The sequence below is a fragment of the Pyrus communis genome, chromosome 10, assembly GCF_041283825.1.
Source record: "Pyrus communis isolate YQ-2024b chromosome 10, ASM4128382v1, whole genome shotgun sequence".
Lineage (NCBI taxonomy): Eukaryota > Viridiplantae > Streptophyta > Magnoliopsida > Rosales > Rosaceae > Pyrus > Pyrus communis.
Genome location: NC_142574.1, coordinates 7,062,115 through 7,082,044, shown reverse-complemented (window position 1 = coordinate 7,082,044; position 19,930 = coordinate 7,062,115). Strand labels below are relative to the sequence as shown.

Genomic DNA, 19,930 nt, shown 5'->3' with positions numbered 1-19,930 from the left:
TTTATACATTTAAATAACTAAATAATTTCATATTAAAATATTTTTTTGTAGGATGTTACTTTCAAATAAAGATTAAAAAATTCAACGGTTTCAATTATGAAATTTGTATGGTCAAGATACATTATTCCCGTAAAGAATGCAAATATTATCCCTCCCTAATACAATAATTGATAGAAGAATTAATACTATTGGTAAAAGCATTTTTGCTTGAAGTGCTAGAGAAATCATTTGTTTAAACCTTATTTTATAAATTATATAACGTAATTTTTTATTAACGTACTTATTAATTATATCAATAATAACACATCATATAATTTATCTGAAAAATTAATCTATCAAAGTTACTCTTTTCCATAATCCAAACGGGGTCGAAGAGAAACCAAAGGTAAATACCTTTTCTCAAGTTGGAAGAAGCATGACGTGTAAGAGTGGCAGTATCAATCAACAGCAACAGTGCGAATCTGTGTAGAGTGCCGCGCAGGAGCGCATAAAAAAAGCCCAAATTGGCATACCAAACCCTCCCAATCAACACGAACAATAATCCATGGAAGAAAAACGACGTGACGCCGCCGGAACTCAGCCGGCTTCAAATGCCGACTCTCCGGCCGCCGAGCCATCTTCTACTCGGCGCCGCGGCGGAGCACAAAAGCGAAAGGCAAGCAGTCTCGGCGGCTCAACCTCTTCATCCACGCCGTCCAAACGTTTCGCTCGCGAGAAGCCTTTGCTTTCTCACACTCCGATCCACAACGGCCCGTTGACCCGGGCCCGTCAGGGCCCTAGCAGCCTCGCTTCGGCTTCGGCTTCAGCAGCTGGGGCTGCTGTGAAGCCGGCGGCGCAAGCCAAGCGGCCTGACCCGGTGGGGGAGGCTGTGGCTGAGCTGGTGAAACGGGAGAGCGAGTTGGAGGCTCTGGAGGCTTCTATGGAGGCTGAGTTTGAAGCCATTAGATCTCGCGGTGCCAATGCTCATGTTGTTCCTAGTCATTGCGGTGAGACTCTTTGTCTATTGTGAAAATTCTTCCTTTTTATGCACATTTTGATTAGAATTGAGTGAAAGTTTGAATCTTTTGTGTCGGTTTTGGTTGCGATTCGGTGTAGTGTGTAGTTTGTGTTTAGTGAAAGTGAGAGGCAGAGCTAAATTTCCATTTGCTCAACTTGTTTGAAGCTTCACATTGAAATGTTGCTTAAATGAAAGGACTTAGGGAAAATACATTGGGCGAAAGTCGTTAAGATGAATTTAGTCTGCAGGCATTATTTGATGGAGCTAAGAAAACATTAGTGTTGAAACTATGTGTTCTTAAAAGCATTGTTTTCAATCTGTGGAGCGGAAGCCTTTTTGGTGTTTTTAAACTTGCATCTTGATTGGATTATTGTTCTGGCTTCTAGGTTGGTTTTCATGGACAAAGGTTCACTCCATTGAGGAGCAAATGTTGGCGTCTTTCTTTAATGGGAAGTCTGAGACTCGGACTCCTGATGTATACTTGGAGATACGTAATTGCATCATGAAGAAATTCCATGCAAATCCGGGCACATTTATTGAATTAAAGGACTTGTTGGAGCTTGAAGTTGGAGAATTTGATGCTAGACAAGAAGTACTGGAATTTTTGGACCACTGGGGTTTGATTAATTTCCACCCATTCCCACCAACATGTTCTGCTGTGGCCAGTGCCAATAGTGATGGGGTGGCGGAAAAGGATTCTTTGGTTGATAAGTTGTATCACTTTGAAGAATTACAATCACGTTCATCAGTTGTTCCCAAGACTAATATAACAACCCCAACATTGCCATCTGGGTTGTTTCCCGAGTCTGCAATTGCTGAAGAGTTGGTGTGGCCTGAGGGGCCATCTGTTGAGTACCATTGCAACTCTTGTTCAGCTGATTGCTCACGTAAGCGATACCATTGCCAGAAGCAGGTTGGTTCTTTTAGAACTATTGTTGATTTTATAATGAATTTTGTAGTGGTGCTTGGTTATGGAAGGATACACCTTGCTGACCATTTTTTCTGACTGTTGCTCTCTTTAATTTTTAATTGTGCAATATTCCTGTTGGTCCTAAACATGAAGATTATTGTTTAGTTAGAAAAGCAAGTCATTTTGCCAAACCTTTCAATGATTCGTATTTGTTATGCCCAAAATGTGTGGTTAGTATGCGGTCAAACTTTTGTTTATTATGAAGCTATATCTGTTAAGATCAGAGTTGTTAGGTCTGTGATTATTTTCATCTCGGGGAGGTTTGCAGCTATCACCTGCTGACATTAGATTGTTAATACTCCCTGGTGATTGCTTTTTGCTATTGTTTTAAAGTAACTTTCTGTTATTTATAAGGCATTCCACCTCGAGAAGCCTATCTAGAATAGTTTTCATGTCAGGGTGATGGAAGTTTCTGTTTGATGAAGTGGATGTCATCATTATATATAAATTATCTTCTTCTTATTTCCATTCCCTATTTACTTTTATTGCGTTTGCTGATTACATTCATTTTAACAGGCAGATTTTGATCTATGCACTGATTGCTTTAATAATGGGAAATTCGACTCTGGCATGTCTTCATCAGATTTCATTCTTATGGAGCCTGCTGAAGCTCCTGGGGTTAGTGGTGGGAACTGGACAGATCAGGAGACTCTCCTTCTCCTTGAAGCATTAGAACTTTATAAAGAAAACTGGAATGAGATTGCTGAACATGTTGCAACAAAAACAAAAGCTCAATGTATACTGCACTTTGTTCAAATGCCAATTGAGGACACTTTTCTTGATTATGAGGATGGTTTGGAGGGTAGTGCCAAAGAGACTGCAGATCCAACTTCAACTGGAAATGATTTATCGGCCCCCAAAGATGCCCCTGAAACAACAGAGAATAAGACTGCTGTTAATGAGAGTGACCCCCAAACTTCCCCGATGGAAACTTCAAAACAAGGGACTGAAGTAAACGTTGGAGAGGATACTTCAAAGCCAGAAGATTTGAATGAAGTCAAAGACGGTGAGGAAACTTCAAAATTGGAAGATACCTGTGAATTGAAAGTTGATCAGGAAACAGATGAGAACTTTGCACTGAAGGCGCTTAAAGAAGCATTCGAAGTTGTTGGTTATCCTCCAATGTCTGAAGGCGACCTTTCATTTACAGAAGTGGGCAACCCTGCCATGGCATTGGTAAGTTGATTGCTTATGTGAGGATATATGGTGCATATGTGGGTAGTTAGTGACTCGAGTAAGTGTGTTGAACTTGTCCCACAAAGAAATAAATAAATTAATTAATAAGTAACTTGAAAGTGCCTAGTGATTTGCAATTGCTTTCCATATTATATTTCAGATTAGCGACTTCAGGTACATTGAGAAATTTTTTGCGTATTGGCAAAAGTTGCGATATGACTGAAATGTAATTTGTAACTGCTCACCCTTTTCTGTAGAAGCATTTGACTTGATCTGCTATTGCATTATTCCTTTTCATCCAGGCATGTTTAATTGGATGTATATTGTATGTGTGCATGCATGCTTGTGATGTCTTTTACAGTTTACTGAACCTGCTCTCATATCTTGGGGTTGAATCACCTTGCAATAAGCAAAAATATAACTAATACTTTGGCGTTCAGGTATTGCTAATGTGTCACTACTTATAGGTTCCACTCTTTTACAGGCAGCATTCTTAGCACGTTTGGTGGGACCTGATGCTGCTATTGCTTCAGCACATAATTCTTTGAAATCTATATCTGCCAGTTCTCCTGGAACTGAGCTGGCTGCAAGGCATTGCTTTATTTTGGAAGATCCGCCGAATGACAGTAAGGAACAGGCTGGTCCTGATAGGTATGCGATTTGGTGTGGAGAATTTATCCTCTACCAGTCTTTGTATATTGTATCTGATGTCCGTGATGGAATTGCAGTGTTTCTGCTGAAGGGGAGACGCAAAAAGACAAAGTTCATGAAGACAAAAGCCAGAAAGCGGATAACTCCACCTCAGGTTTGGAAGATAAAGATTTATCAATTGATAACAGTGACAAGAAACTTGAAAAACCTTCTACTGAAGAAAAGTCGCAGTCTGCAAAAGAACAAGATGACATAGTTTCTCATGAGGAAGTAGGAAATGATAATTTGAAGAAATCGGACAATTTAGAGTTACCAAAGGATGAATCGCCAACTACTGCGGGGGAGTCAACTGACTCAAAAGTGGAGACAGGGCATCAAACAAGTTCTGAGAAGGAATCAGGAGAAGGAGCAGGAAAGCCTTCTGAACCTACCGAGGCAGTAAGGGATGTGGATATGTCTGATGCAGTTCCCTCTACAAAAAATGAGACTCAACAGCCAGTTACATCAAATTCAGTCGAGGAACCTCTTCAATCTGAAGAAGCATCAAAAGATGTAGATGTATCTAATTCTCTTGCTACAGAAATAAATGAGCCTCAGCCACTGGTTACTGCCAAATCACAAGAACCCCCTGAACGTACAGTGGTACCAAAGGATGTAGATATGGTGTGTGATTCTCAGACCCCACAAAAGGACGAGCCTCAGCAACCAGTTGCATCAAATTCGGTAGTTGAAAAGGGAGCAAGTACGTTCCTGTCTACTCTTGTATCCTGAATTATTTTTTATTATTTTAATATCTGGGAATGGTTTTTTTGCATGCCAGTTATGGTTGGATAATTAATACTGTGTAACACATGAGCTGAAAAAAGGAAACAGTTTGTTCAACAAGTTGAGTTTCATGAATTCCAAGTTCAATGCCCGTGATATAATGATCTCCAGTTTGTTTATACTTTCCAGGTGAGGATCAAACTAAAGATGGTAAAATAGAAAAACATGACAGTACGGAGACAAAAGTGGGTCAGAAAATTGATAAATTAAAGCTTGCTGCAGTTTCTGCAGTGTCAGCGGCCGCAGTGAAGGCAAAGCTTCTAGCAGAACAGGAAGAAGATCAAATCCGACAACTTGCAGCAATGTTGGTGGAGAAGCAGGTCATCTAAAATGCCAAACCTACCTATTGTTTGTTTGCTATTAATTATAGAAGTTTAACTTTTTGAAGGTTTCTGTTTAACTGCAGTTGCATAAATTGGAAGCCAAATTAGGTTTCTTCAACGAGATGGAACATGTTGTAATGAGGGTAAGAGAGCAATTGGATAGGTCAAGACAGAAGCTCTACCATGAACGAGCCCAGATAATTGCATCCCGCCTTGGCTTACCAGGTTCATCTAGAGGCATGCCATCATCAATGCCTGCCAATAGAATGGCCATGAATATGGCAAACTCAAGTCCAAGGCCCCCGCTAGGCATAACTTCCCACAGGCCACCTATGTCAAGACCCACAGGGGCAGTAGCCCTGACTTCGAACCAGTTTTCAGCCACAACATTGGCAGGAAGTTCACTACGGCCTCCTAGCCAGGACAAACTTTAGTCAGTTGGGTCCAAGTAAACACCTGAGGCCATATGAATAGATATTAATTATTCTCCTGCAGCCGTCATCAATTATATTTTGTACCAAGAGTGAGTTAGAGATGGGTGGACTTGTGGTTGCTCTGCTGCTACACTGAAACAGCCTTTGCCCACGTTGCTGACATTGCCATTTAGAAAACAGACAAGGGCTTTTCGGGGCAATCCTCAACAATCCACTTTGCTCTGTTTTGGATATTTCATTTCTAACCATGTAAACCTTATGAGGTGACAAGCTAAGCAAAGGGAAAAGGAAGGGTAAGTTGGGGAGGAAAAGTATCTCATTTTTTATGTATGTCCACCGACCACCCTAATTTGCTTTAGGTATCAGTGAGGTTTGTGTAATTGAGTTTCTAATGATTTAGGGAATGTGTTGCAAAGTTTTTCTCTCTTTATGGCTTGGCACCATTGACTTGTTTATTGTAATATGGAGACCAAAATATGCATTTAGAGTTTGTTATCTACCCTATGTAAGCTTTCATTCAAGTTAAATGCTGTTCTTGGATTTCTTCTTGACTTCTACGGGCTTTCAGTGCCAACACAATTGACGGTCGGATTTGATCCAATGGGTCCTCGGCCACTTGGATCAAATCCGGTTAACTATGCTCCTCAGTGCATGTAGTAGATACTCAAAGCCTGTAGGTACTCAAGAAAAATCGTTGCTGCAATTGACTATTGGCTTTACCTATAGCATTGTTGCATTCTTGTCATCCACTAAAGTTGTTATGGCTACTAGTTTGCCCCAAAGCTCCCTTAAGTAACCTATAGGGGATACCATAGTTACCTGGCTTTGGAGCGGTTTCTACGTGTACAATACTCAAAATATGACTTATTGCGGAAGACAATTTTTTTGGAACCTCTAGAGCCGTGCTCGAATTTCCTCAAAGTGGTTAGAATCCCAAAGCTCTGTTTGGAACTTTGGATGATGAATTTTCAAAGTTTAAGGAGATTGATGAATTTCCAAAGTTCCAAGAGATTAAGATCAGGCTAGTATTGAATGGGTCACGAAACGTTGATACGAAAATTAGAAAAAGGCTAAATAGCTAAAATGGTTCCTGAGATTTGTAGAACACATCACTTTGGTCCTTGAGATTGTCCACCATCCATCATTTTGGTCTTTTCGTTAAAAACTCCGTGAAGTGTCCCCGAGTTCTTGGCCGGAAGTTTGAGCAATTTTCAAAGTTTTGTAACTCAATCGTTTCTTAACCAAATTCGACCCATAATATATCAAAATGAAGATAGAAAAGTGTAGAACAAGATTATATCTATTTGGAAGCCCAATGGCTGCCGAAGATGGCCGTAAAATAGCCTCAAATGTGACTGATCCGTGGGAAAACTAGAAAACTCGCCAGAAACTGGATAAACTTTAAACGTTCATAACTTCTTCAATACTAAACGAAATTGAGTGACTCAAAACGAAAGTCATACTTCTCGGCGAGATGAAGAGAATGGTAGCTTTCATGATTGCTAATTCACCGTATTTTGGCCGGAAAAAGGCTCGAAAGTGGCTAACTATTTTCGAGTTAGCCACTTTCGAGCCGTTTTTCAGCCAAAACACGGAGAGTTAACCGTTGAGAAAGGTACCATTATCTTCGTCTCATTGAGAATTATGATTTTCGTTTTTGAATCACTCGATTTCGTTGAGCATTGAAGAAGTTATGAACGCTTAAAATTTACCCAGTTTCCGGCGAGTTTTCTAGTTTTCCCGCTGACCAGTCAACTTTGAGGCTATTTTCCGGCCATCTCCAGCAACCATTGGGCTTCTAAATGTTATAATCTTGTTCTACACTTTCCTATCGTCATTTTGATATATTATGGGTCAAATTTGATTAAGAAACGATTGAGTTACGAAGCTTTGAAAATTGCCCAAACTTCCAGCCAAGAGCTTCGAAACACTTAGCGGAAGGACCAAAATGATGGATGGTGGACAATCTCATGGACCATTTCTATTGATTTTCAATCTCACGGACCAAAGTGATGTGTTATGCAAATCTCAATGATCATTCTGGCTATTTAGCCTTGGAAAAATCCATGTGAACATTACACCAATAAAAGCCATGTACAAAAGCAACTTCTCGTGAAAAAATAAAAATTGGCACAACCCCTTTTGCTAGCCCAAGTGGTGAAGGTGGATTGGAAAATGGGTTCCATTCACGCTATCATGACCGAAAAGTAAACCATTCCACATGAGAGATTTAGTTTGGGCAGGGAGATGGGCGTTGCAGACTAGCCGGAAATTTTCTCAAATTCCGGCCAGAGTTCGTATCATAACGCCGGAACTTTTCATTAAGAGGATCCGACAGCCATTCAGTTTTTCTTGGAATAGAGAAGCCTGTCATCAACTATTTAAGATTATAGGCATCAAACCAGAAACGTGTAATCAATCCACGAAACTCATTACGATTAATGAAAACTGCATTATTCTCCTGAAAATACATGTTGCAACACCGTACCAGTTCTAACAATAATTGGATATCAACGGGCTGAAATCAAACATAACTTGGAAGGAAAGGCACCATACAACCTAGCTGAAAGAGCACTGACGAGGAGACCAATTTGTTTCCCACACAAACACAAATGTACAGTGTCACCCCATGCATACCAATAAATATACTTCCAAAGATGACTTATTTTTTACTGGAAAAGAATTCGGGTACAATATTTAACATTCGCATCCGCTTGACCTTGGCTGATTGCTGCTTCCAACGTCAATCGTATCCGGCAAGTATCTAAATGAAGCAAAATAAAAGAATATCAACATATGAGCACTGGAAAAATTATAACTCTCAAGGGTTGAATTAATCAGAATATCTACCCTCACACTTGCTAATACCAATATTTAGCGAATGAAGTACATTACTATATACACTAACCATAAGTTTTCCAGAATATAGCACTCACAGAACTATAAGATTAAACGAAAGGACATCATGCAACACCAATTTTGATTATTTGAAACATTTTATATGTCAGTGGGACAGCTGTTATATTTGAGAATGTTAAACTAAGTTTAAAGGAAACCAACCAAATCAAAAAGGTTATCTGTAAAAACTAACCGGCACATTGCCCTATGTTCAATTCCGTGGGAAAATAATTGCCTAGTATTCGATGATTCAATTTGTGATGCAAGTAAATGAAATGAACAATCAAAACACAAGGGGCATGTTCAGGTGAATTAGCATAGAGTTCCTAGTTCAACTTACATTTCTTCCTCTTCCCCACTCTTTAGAGCATCCGTTGCTATGCACTGGAAAGCTTCTTCCACATTAAGGCCTTCCTTAGCAGAGGTTTCATAGTATGGAATATTTCCTTTTGATGCACACCAAGCTCGAGCCTTTTTCTCTGAAACCTGGAAAATAAACAAATAAATGACATGTAGACTTGAAGCACATGGGATAGTTAATCAGATGTTCATGAGAGCTACGTGTGTGTGTGTGTAAGAGAAAGAGAAGATGAATTTTCTTTTCCAATTAGGGATGCATACCACTCTACTATTTCCACCATCTACATCAATTTTGTTTCCAATAACAACAAATGGGAAGTTTTCTGGATCTGAAGGACTTGCCTGCAAAAGACGTCATCATCATAAGTTCAATTCCTATATTTTTATTACTGAATGGAAATGTAAGTTATCCAAAAAAATGACATTAACAGGAAGAATTTGAAAGTAATGCAATTCTTAAGGAAGAAAAGAGTGAAAAAACCAGACACACCTGAATGAGAAATTCTTCCCTCCAGTTGTTAAGGTTATCAAATGACTTCATTGAATTCACATCATACACAAGAACACAGCAATCAGCACCACGGTAAAATGCTACACCAAGGCTTTGGAATCGTTCCTGGCCAGCTGTATCCCAGATCTGACAAAACAACAGAATATGGTCTGACTGTTAGGACGCAATTAGCCGCCAACTGATCCAAGAATATAAAAACATAAAAAAGAGTGCTGGAGAACATAGTGGAAGAAGTGATTAGCTAAAATATTTTCTACAGTACCTATGAGGTTAAGGGCTTAACAGACACTCCCGGGATAAAATCATGATTAGGATAATCAACTAAGTGCTGAAAACATGTATTCTTTACATGAATTCTACTTGGTTATGCTAAAAACAAACTTAATACCTAGATTACAGTCTTCACCCAATAGCCATACAAGACCACTCATTTCACAGTGATTTCAAGAAATTAACAAACAATTCATCTCTCTGATAATCTGATTTCCATCAACGAACAGCTTGAAACCCTTTTTCTAATGTTCAAATCAATGTACTAGAGGAAGAGAGCAAGCAGAAGGGAGGGAGGGAGGAGAAGACAGAGAGAGGTATCAATTTACAATTAACCGGTCTATACATAAACTTAATTTGGTCAATAGATAAAAACCAAACCAGACTCCGTCTTTTGATGTAAAAAAAACCATAATATTGCCAACCTAAAACTGAAGTTAGGATATGCCAGCACATATAAACACGCGAAAATTTTATAGGAAAAGGAATAATTGAACAATACATGGCAGTCAACAATTATCAGGAAGGCTAACACATTTTAATAAGTGTGAAAATCTTAACCATGGTAACAGTTAGAGGGGAGAGAATGAAGGCATGGTGACAGTTCAGCTTGCTATATTAAAAATAGGGGTGAAAGTTCAGCTTCCTCAATAGTGAGTGCAGATTAATAATTAATGCAATTTCTAGTCTTTTAAGGACGGAAGAATAAAAAGCAGTTTTAGCGAATCCTTCTCTACAGTAGCAGTAGAGAAAGTTTTGGATTTTACTTTCAGATAGGCATCTAAAGGCATTAGAACTAAAGAAAACCTGTAAGGTGAAAAGCCTGTCTTCAAACTGCACTTCTTTGGTCAAAAAATCAGCTCCGATTGTCGCCTTGTACTGATTGCTAAACTTCTTGTTTACATATCTATACGAATCGTGTTAAAGGCAAACCCAAAATCCACTAAAGCAAAATTACTTCAACTAAACAACAGAAGCATCTTGCACAAAATTAGATAACCAAATACTCAAATTCAACATCCAAGCTGCCAAAGGATACTGATTCATCAAAGAAGTCTTCCCCACCCTGCAAATCACAAATCAAACAAACCCCTTTACTTTACCACAAAAACAAAAGGTAATTTTTATCCTAACTAGAATTCACAATTCAATTTCCCTACACACCATCCAATTTCCCAGTTTAGAAAAAACAAATTACTCAATTCCTAAATTGTACTAAGAGACCAAAATTAGGGTTTGAGATCACAGTGCATAAAGTAAGATCCAGAAAGATCCGCCCAATTTCAAAACATAAAACCCTAAAACGCACAAATAATTCAAGCAAAAAGAGAGGGAGACGGAGGGACACTGACCCGCTGTCGCCGAGGATGATGACCTTCAAGAGCGTTCTTCTCCGGGACGGCATCGTTTTGAGAAAAGAATTTGGAACGAACTGAGGAGTTGGGATGGTTCTAGATGTTTCTCTCCGTCACAGAAGAAAAGAGAAGATGGTCGGAGCGTGCAAGTCTTGTTAGACTTCCCTGGTCATACAAACCTGGAGCTGACCTGTACTTCTTTGTGAGCGATCGTTTATTTTCATATTTATTATTCTCTTTTTCGGAATTTTGTTTTAGGGGTTTTAAACTTTTAGCCGACTTAACCAGGTCATAACTCATCTTGTTTAATTTTGTCCTCACATATTTTGACACAATATATAAAGTACAAGACTTAAATTCATTTTAATTGATCACAACCTATCACAATCAGCTCACTAGACAAGGCCTGAGTGTATTTTTGCGCACCATTTTAAAGTAATAGTGAGGCTCAACACTCTATTAGTTACAGTTAGATTATTTAAGTTTCGAGATTTATGTTGTAGATAGATTAAATCAAATTCATCCAACAGTAATCAATAAGGTAGTCAGCAATATCATCACTTTACTGTGGTAAGCCGGTACAACTTAGTCAATTTTCAACTTAAAACTATTACCCACTCTATTGTTCTACTTTTTCACCTACTTTTTCATGAAAATATTAATGACATATTTATCCTTCTAAAAAAAGACTTTTAGACCTTGCTTTTCTTTTCACATGCAACCAAACACCCTCCTCTCTTGCCAAATATCCATACATGATCCAACAACAAAAAGTGGCTTGTTTGGAAACGGTTTTAAAATAGTTGAAAGTGTTTTTTTTTTTTTTTTTCTAAAAAAAACGTTTTTGAGTTCCAAAAACATTTGAAGTACTTCCTGCAAGAAGTACCGGTTATGGGTTTATTGCACGAAACATTTCAGGTATTTTTTCTCGATTAGCTTGTATTCTTATTAAAGATTGATACCAAAAACATTTTTACCAAAACCGCTTTTAACAATTTTAAAAGCACTTCTAAACGAACACAAAAATCCCATAGACATGAGTCATCCCTAGCGACCAGCCATCAATCTGGGCTTTCCAAATATAATTTTGATAAATGAATTTTTAGAAAATATGACATTTTGATATCTAATCTTTGAAACCCATGTGTATTGTTGCTTCTAGTTTATTTAAAAAGTCAAGTTTGGTTGATTAGGTGAAATGATTGATCTGATTCCTCGGAGGAGTGGGGTCAATGACGAATCTGACGGAGGAGAAAGGAAGGAGGAGGGGGATGGAGGTTTTGGCGGAGGAGAGGTTCGACTGGAGAGAGTTGGGTGAAAACATTCGTGCTAGAATCGACGAAAAGGTCGAAGGAAGGGATGAGTGCGTGTTTGATGGAAGAGATGGCCCACAAACTGAAAAATAGACTGGACTTCCCAATCCCATACCCCCACACTCTTGCTCTCCTCGTCCCTGTTTCTCTCTCTTCCTCTTATTTCTCTCTTCCTCCCCTCCCATTTCTCTCTCTTAGAGGTTATTTAAGAAGTAAAAGTGGGTAAGGAAATAGAATTTCAATTTTTTTTTTCTTTTTATGGTTAGTGAAATTATATGTGTGGAGAAAGAAAACAATGAGGTGAGTTTAGTTGTATTCTTTTTGGATCTGGCCTAATACTACAAATGTTTTAGTTGTTAGATTTAATTTTCACAATTATTAGATTTTTTATTTTCAAGTTTAACTATTCACTTTCCTCGTCATTCAATACTATGTGCCATTGAAGGATTTTTCTTATTTTTATTTACCTTTGACAAAGAAAAACTTGAACGGTTAGTTCAACCAAATTTTTATAAATAAATTCTCACTCAGTTGTCGAGGGAAATAAGATCTTTCACCTTATTAAAATTTATTGTTGCAAACTCAGTTTAGTGTTTCACCCTGGTGAGAACTCATTTAACTGTGGCAAAAATGACGTATTGTATTCTTATGTTGCTCACGAGATAAATATGAATAAAAAAAGGTAAATTACACTTTCATACCTCAGGTTTGGAGTCTATTTCAATTCCTTACAACATCTTTAAAACATTTCACTTTCATACCTTAACTACTATTTTATTTCAAAATAATACCTCCGTTAGATTTTCCATCCAATGGTCTGTTAAATACTGACGTGGCTGCCACATTTGTGCTGATGTGGCTGTCACGTGGCAAAAAAAATAATTTTTTGTGCATTAACAATATTATAATATTAACCCTAAAATAAAAATAAAAAAAATAAAAAAAACCAGAAAAACCTAAACCCAGATCCCCTTCCCCGCAACCCCACATCCCACCCCCACCCCCTTACCCATCTCTTCTTTCCGGTCCATCCGTCCCCACCCCATTACCCATCTCTCCCACTCTTCTTCTTCCTCCACACCAACCCCAACACACTCCCTGACTCCCTTTTTTCAATTCCCTCTTTCCCTTTCCCTCTCTAGGGTTTGAGTTTCGAATTCCAACCCTCTCCCGCCTCTTCCCCCGCCACCCTCCGTCTCCCTCCTCCATGCGTCTCCTTCCCCCAAAACCCATACCCCTCTCCACCTCCCCCACCTCAAAGCCCCCACCTTTAATCATTTCTCTGCCTTTTGTTTTCACTGGTTTTCTTAAAAACCCCTGCAACCCAAATACCTGCAACACAATACCTGCAAAACGACAACCCAAATACTTGCAACCATCGCCCAGGGGAGGGGAAAGTGGGTCATCGAGGGGGGGGGGCGGGGGGGGAAGGAACGGACGGGTTTGGTTTCTTCTTCTTCTTCTAGGGGAAGGGATTTTGTAAATAGGAGTTGCAGAGAGGTGAGGGGGGAGGAAGGGGATCTGGGTTTTGTAAATAAGGAAGAAGTTCAATGTTGGTCATGGTAGGGAAGAAGTTCAATCTTGGCGAGGTAGTAAGGAGGAAGAACGGCAGCAAAGTTGTTGATTTCGGGGCTTCGTGGGGCTTTAATGTGTTGTTGAACTCGGGGATTGCTGAAGCTCGAGGCTTCGTGGTGGTTGCAGTGTGTTGTCAAAGGTGAAGGCAAAGAAGATCCGGGGGCTGATAAATAGGGTTGGTGACGAGAGAAGGGGTGGGTGATGATGGGGGATGGGAGAAGGGGGGTGCTAGGGTGGAGAAGACGAAGTGGGTCGGGGAAGTGAACAGGGAAGAGGGAATGGGGTTCAGGTTTTTTTTTTTTTTTTTTTTTTTAAATATTTAGAAGATTTAGGTTTATTAAAAATAAAAAAAAAATTTGCCACGTGGCAGACATTTGGCAGCCACATCAGCACTAACGGATCAATGGATAGAAAATGTAACGGAGGTATTATTTTGAAATAAAATAGTACTTAAGGTATGAAAGTAAAATGTTTTGAAGATGTTGTAAGGAATTGAAATAGTCCCCAAACCTTAGGTATGAAAATGTAATTTACCCATAAAAAAAATGGATAGAAACTTGAAATTGTGAAGAGGGAAGAGTTAGCAATTTATGAAAATTAACAAAGTTAATTGGTTAAAATAAAAGTTTAGGGTGGAAATTGACAATTGCTTACAAAACTCCAAAGGTAAATCCCGCATAAAATACTTTATTTTAATAACTATATTGGTGCATGTTCAATTTGAGTGACAATTTTTTAGTGCATCAACACAACGCCACATAGTATCACTAATTCTTTTATAATATTAACACGTAAATGTGTTAAGTATTGTCGTGCCTTATGCAATAGATTCATCTAAAACGCTCATGTCCAACGCATATGGTTTGACAAAAGGATTTCAAGGGTGTTTCCGATCCACATGCAAGCGACCAAGTTCCTAACGAACTTTTGTTTAAGATTCACTAGAGATGGACACAGAATTCAGACTGATAAAGAAGCCTCATCTTGGTGACACATTAGGAGTATTAAAATCCTTTGACTCAGAATGAGGTAAGGTGAAATAGTAAATGGAAACAAAGTTATGGTCAACTTTTCATAGCAACGTTTAGATTAATCTTTTCAAATTATGAACATAAGGATTTTGACAAAATATAACCTGATATGGATCTCATTCCTAAATTTTTACAAGGCATTCTATTTATAAAAAATGTAGCATGTGTACAAAACATTTGAAATAAATGTGCCTCTGACATTAAACTGAGAATTGTTTCAACCAAATGTTCATGTTTCTTTTTAGCTAGACCATTTTGCTGAGGAGAAGACTAAAAACATCTAATGGAAGCATTGAAATGATTAACAATAAATGCATAGAACTTGACAAAGATCTTAAAAACATTTGATTTACAAACCATTGAAAAATCCATACAAATCGAGAATGTTCACCTATAAAGCTCATTTAGTATCTATATCCCTCTATAGATTTCTATGAGAATGACCCCACACATTTGAATAGATCAACAAAAAAATTTACTTTTGTTGTCTTACAGAAAATGGCATGTAATCTACTCAGTTTTCCATGAATACAAGCAGAACAAATCGAAGGATAAGAATTTATGCGAACTAATTGTGCAGTCTGCAACACTGCCTTCAACACTTCTTCAGATGGATGTCCCACCTTTTTTGTGCCAAACTGAAGCGTTGACCTTCCTTCTAACAAAGGCAACACATCTACCCAAATTTGCAGCCAATGAATTGGAAAAGATATTAACTAGAATTTTGAACAGCTCCCCATCATCACTCATTCTTTGGTTCAAAATCACTCAAGTTGCCTTGTCTTGTATGAAAAACATCACATCATCACAAATAAACCATAATTCATTATCTTTGCATAATGTCTTAACAAATAAGAGATTCATATTGATTGGCACATGTTAAACTTTGTGTAATAAAAGAAAGTGAAACCTTCCTCACTACCAACAGTTATTTTGACATCACCACTATAAAGTGCAACTTAAATCAGGACATTAACGTTTGCTATCATATGGTCAGTTGCACTTGTGTCGACTACCCAAGTATCAGCAGTTGAAAAACCATGAATATTAGAAATAAATTTAGAGACATTTTTAGCAGTATTAACACCATTCGAATTGCGAGCAGCCATTCCAACTGGAGATGTAGGTGGAGCAGAACCTTGGTATGGGTAGTTATTTCTGTGATAACATTCTAGAATAATGTGACCTTCCTTTCAAATATTCGACAACCACATAGCTACCAGGAGAATGACTACCATTTTCGTAAATAATTTAGTGTTATATGGCCCCTTTTGGAACATGATTGACATACAGGAAACATTGGAGATTTATAGTTGATACTAGAAATTATGTCCGTGCATTGTTACGGGATTGAAAATTATATGAAAGATTATGTTTAAAATATATAAAAATGGTGTTACAAAAGATTAATGATATTTACATTGAAAAAGTTGAGTAGATTGTTATATCAAAATTTGACCACAGGTAGACCATGTGGTTTTGGATCGACATTAGTACACTTACATACAAAAAATTATGAAATATTGTGCTATTTTCCACTATTCAAATCGATGCATAATAGTTATCGTTACCAGAGTTCATAAACGTTTGATTCTTCAATGTTTCACCCATAAAATTCCAAATCTATAAACACAAAAACGCAAAACAAAGAAAAATTACCCATAAAACCGATGTGTGCAGCCATGCTTCTCTGGCATCTTTTATCAAGCAGGTGGTGGGCACTAAAGCATTCAATTCAACATAATTGAGCCCATCTACACTTGTTTATCCACTGAACAAAAGATACACTATGAATGTAAATGTTGTTTTTAAACTCAAATCGACCGCGTAAAATTACATTCTTAACATGTTTCGGAAATTTTATTTCATTAAGTGATTTCAAAATTCAAAAAATTGAAAAAATAAGAACAGAAAAAAAAATATGAAAAATTACATTTGGAAGAAGTGGAAGACAAATTTACGTTTTTAGGTGTTTGTGTTGCCCAAATGAAGGAATAAACATACCATCCCAGGAAACTCGTGCATCCTGTCTATGAAGCTTGCTGGCTCTCTGTTTTCCTCACCTGTAATTAAGAGTCTAGACCCACTACTTTATCAGTAAACAAATAAACATAGTAAAAAAACCAAAATTACCTAATTGGAATAATGGCAACAATTGGACAAACAGAAGAAGTCGTAATGATTCAACAGTTCAGCGTCCACAACCTGAAATTTTTACTGAGTTCATATAGCTAAAGGAGCAATTAAATTACTAAATTGTAAAGAAAAAATTTCACAAAAAAGTATCCAATAGCACATCAGATAGTAAACTTGGAATAAACTATTGGATTCTACAACATGGCATCAAGATAGATGTGTAAACAATATGATGGGTTTTTGGAGAACCTGCAATCCTTGGAAATTGTTGTAATTCAAGCCCAAGTAGTTAAGATGCTTCAAATGGAGCAAAAGAAAGAAAAAAAAGGTTTATCTTGTTGGATAGTGGCCAAATTAGTTCCAAATCAAAGCCATGTTTTGTGGCTTTTTCAAAGCCATAATTATTTGGCTTTCGGGTGGGAGAAGGCTTGGATTAAGAAAAGCATAAAAAGAGATGGTGAGAGCATTTGGCAAAATAAGGGCACGGGTGAGAGAGAGTTGCAGAGAGAAATCAAGAGAGTTAGAGTGAAAGGTCTCTTGTGAAAGAACTCTTGGGGTAGAGTGAGGTTCTTGGGAAAATTCTGTGAGTGGGTGTACAAGGGATATGGGATTGGGTTATGTCGATTTAACTCATGTGTAACTTGTACTGTTTTTTCTCATAGTGAAGAGTAATATCTCTCCGAGGACGTAGACAGGTTTTTTGCCGAACCTCGTAAATTTCTCGGTGTCTTTATTTCTTGTATTTTAAACTATTCAACTGTGGGTTTGTATGTTGGTGAAGATAATCAGCCAAGGCACAACATATCTTACCACCCAGCCAAGTATTACTGTTGTAGAAATCCCAATCAGAAAGGTGGAAATCTTGCTGAAATCTGGGATTAGTGAGGTGAAGTTGAAGGATCTTGATCTATCAAACAAAAATTGAAATGGAGATACACCCGGTATCTTTGAGAGTTTGTCTGTATGTAGTTCGGAGAGAATAGAGTCATTGTCTTTGGGGTTTAATAATCTTTCATGCCATTTTATAGATGATCATGTTAGAAAGTTTAGAAATTTAAACCACCTTTATCTTTTTGGAAGTTCAATATCAGGTCTCATCCCAGTTTAATAGAACTCTTCCAGAAAGTATTGGTCAACTCAAATTGTTGATTGAATTAGATATATCTCGTAATTCATTGAAAGATAATTAAGTTTGATCTAATCTTTTTTATGTGATATACAAGTATTATCCTTATCGATGTTGTAGACTTATGAACCATAGCTTTGCAGGATACATTTTCAGAAGTTAAGCCTATGCATATGAACATAAATCGTTAAGGACATTTTTCCACCAATGTCTTATGCAAATTTTAGATACATGCTGAGATCTCTGGAACTGACAGAGGCTTGGGCGAGTGATTCACTTTTCCATTGATAGAATATTATAAACCACAATTTGAAGTGCTTCAATGCGTTGTCCGAAAGTAAAATTGCAAGTGCAAGCCGCTCGATTTTTGGCACCGCTGAAACACAGACAAATCTTTGTACAATTGGATTATGAACCAAGTGTAAAAATTGCTGAAGAAGAAAATGAACCTGTTTTATCACAGGACCCGACACAACAATCTCAAACTACACTCAAATGTTACTCCTCACCTTCATAGACGCGAAGAAGCCTTCCAAATAGACCCAAATCCTAGACTTAGACACAGAAAGAGAGACAAATATTTGGAAATTTTTTAGACAACAACGTTTTGGGATGACGACTCTCACAAAAAAGAGAACACCGTTTAAAAGCGAGAGAGCACAAAGCAAAACGAAAACGAAAACGGAAGTTAAAACGAAGGAAGATGCGGTCGAAAACGTTTGAGAAAGAGAAAGAGAAAAGAATTTGTGTACTAAATCAGCTTCTTTAGGAGCAGTGTGAAATTAAGTCTTTAGTTGATTTAGTCGAAATATTGACATAGATACAAACCTCTCTTGTAAACAGTTCCAAGCTTCTTAAGAAGTCTTGCACCCAATGACACGATCCATTGCTTCATTCGAGTGTGTAGCGATCAACAAACTCTACAATGCTAAGTATTTTTTAACTCATACTTTATAGTGTAAAGTACAAAAAATTACCTCAACTATTGGTGTCACGATACTTTCATACTTCATCTTTTAAAATTGACAATGTCATACTCAGAAGGAGAAGGAGAAGGAGAAGGAGGAAGAAGAAGAAGAGGAAAAAAAGGAGGAAGAAAAAAAAAAATTGAAAACCCATCAACCCCCCCCTCCCCCGGGGGTCGGAATAAGAAGAAGGAGAAGGAGAAGGAGGAAGAAGAAGAGGAAATTTGAAAACCCACCCATCCCCCCCCCCCCCCCAAAACCAAGAAGGAGAAGGAGGAAGAACCCATCCCCCCCCCCCCCCCCCAAAACCAAGAAGGAGAAGGAGGAAGAAGAAGAAGAGGAGAAAAAAAAAAAAAAAATCTAACCAACCCAGTTCCCCACCCCCTGCCCCCACAACCCCCTGCAACCCAGAAAGAAGAAGGAAGAGGAAGAAGAGGAAGAAGAAGAATAAGAAAAAAAATAAAAATAAACTCAACCCAACCGAGTTCGTGTACCCGACACCCCCCCCCCCCCCCGGTGCCCCCCGCGGCAACCCAGAAAGAAGAAGAAAGAGAAGAAAAAGAAAAAAGAAAAAAAACAAATTTAAAGTGAAACCATTTCGGTCCCCACCCCCCCCCCCCCCCCCAAACCCAACCCCCTACCAACCCCAAATTCACCACTCTCATCCATTCTCCACATCCTCTTTCGCACCCATCATCCACCTTCTCTGCACACTCATCTTCCCGTCGACGGGATTTGAGTTTTTTTATTTTTTTTTTTGGGGTTTGCAGGTTGGGGGGGGGGGAGGAAGAAGATGACGATGAGGAGAAGAGAGAGGAGGGGGGAAGGGAAGGTTATTTTGTTTTTTTTGTTTTTGTTTTTTTTTTTACTTTTTATTATTATTTTAATATTTAAAAAAATATTAAATAATTTTTTTTAGTTTTTAATAATATTTTAATGATTTTTTTAATAGAAAGTGGGTCCCGAATCAAGCCACGTCAGCATTTGGTATAACATTGGACCAAATTCTAAAGA

At 38.0% G+C, this 19,930-nt stretch overlaps 2 protein-coding genes and 1 long non-coding RNA gene across 8 annotated transcripts; 1 reads left to right on the top strand and 2 right to left on the bottom strand.

Annotated features, from left to right (window-relative positions):
• Positions 1-422: 422 nt before the first annotated feature.
• Positions 423-5,875, top strand: LOC137729325 (SWI/SNF complex subunit SWI3D). Of its 5 annotated transcripts, none has more exons than XM_088677675.1 (8): positions 456-986; positions 1,384-1,910; positions 2,484-3,143; positions 3,628-3,794; positions 3,872-4,536; positions 4,661-4,748; positions 4,842-4,939; positions 5,026-5,875. In XM_088677675.1, the coding sequence occupies exons 1-8, from the start codon at positions 545-547 to the stop codon at positions 5,031-5,033; spliced, it is 2,655 nt and encodes an 884-aa protein (XP_088533801.1). In that variant the 5' UTR covers positions 456-544; the 3' UTR covers positions 5,034-5,875. The 5 variants fall into 5 exon arrangements, with proteins under 5 accessions (XP_068324344.2, XP_088533801.1, XP_068324345.2 ...); XM_068468244.2 differs by having other exon boundaries at positions 459-986; positions 4,731-4,748; XM_068468243.2 differs by lacking the exon at positions 4,661-4,748 and having other exon boundaries at positions 423-986; positions 4,749-4,939.
• Positions 5,876-7,788: 1,913 nt separating this feature from the next.
• LOC137728070 (ras-related protein Rab7) lies at positions 7,789-11,028 on the bottom strand. The gene is made up of 7 exons (XM_068466958.2): positions 10,768-11,028; positions 10,455-10,481; positions 10,223-10,322; positions 9,125-9,271; positions 8,896-8,976; positions 8,615-8,760; positions 7,789-8,140 (listed from the first exon to the last, which is right to left on the bottom strand). The coding sequence occupies exons 1-7, from the start codon at positions 10,818-10,820 to the stop codon at positions 8,074-8,076; spliced, it is 621 nt and encodes a 206-aa protein (XP_068323059.2). The 5' UTR covers positions 10,821-11,028; the 3' UTR covers positions 7,789-8,073.
• A 3,983-nt stretch (positions 11,029-15,011) lies between these two features.
• On the bottom strand, positions 15,012-17,865 carry LOC148693446 (uncharacterized). 2 transcript variants are annotated; one of them, XR_015952104.1, is made up of 4 exons: positions 17,636-17,865; positions 16,694-16,894; positions 16,349-16,460; positions 15,012-15,471 (listed from the first exon to the last, which is right to left on the bottom strand). It is a non-coding gene; the product is annotated as an uncharacterized LOC148693446 (long non-coding RNA). The 2 variants fall into 2 exon arrangements; XR_015952105.1 differs by lacking the exon at positions 17,636-17,865 and adding an exon at positions 17,075-17,157.
• Positions 17,866-19,930: the final 2,065 nt, after the last annotated feature.

Bases quoted from the DNA above. Each gene is read 5' to 3' on its own strand.
- LOC137729325 (XM_068468242.2), top strand. From the start codon at position 545: ATGGAAGAAAAACGACGTGACGCCGCCGGAACTCAGCCGGCTTCAAAT. The intron at 1,911-2,483 runs GTTGGTTCTTTT...TCATTTTAACAG, and splicing joins GATACCATTGCCAGAAGCAG to GCAGATTTTGATCTATGCAC. The intron at 4,537-4,730 runs GTACGTTCCTGT...AATGATCTCCAG, and splicing joins GGTAGTTGAAAAGGGAGCAA to TTTGTTTATACTTTCCAGGT.
- LOC137728070 (XM_068466958.2), bottom strand. From the start codon at position 10,820: ATGCCGTCCCGGAGAAGAACGCTCTTGAAGGTCATCATCCTCGGCGAC. The intron at 9,272-10,222 runs GTTTTCTTTAGT...TTGTTTTGTCAG, and splicing joins ACAGGCTTTTCACCTTACAG to ATCTGGGATACAGCTGGCCA. The intron at 8,977-9,124 runs GTGTGTCTGGTT...CGTCTTTTGCAG, and splicing joins GGGAAGAATTTCTCATTCAG to GCAAGTCCTTCAGATCCAGA.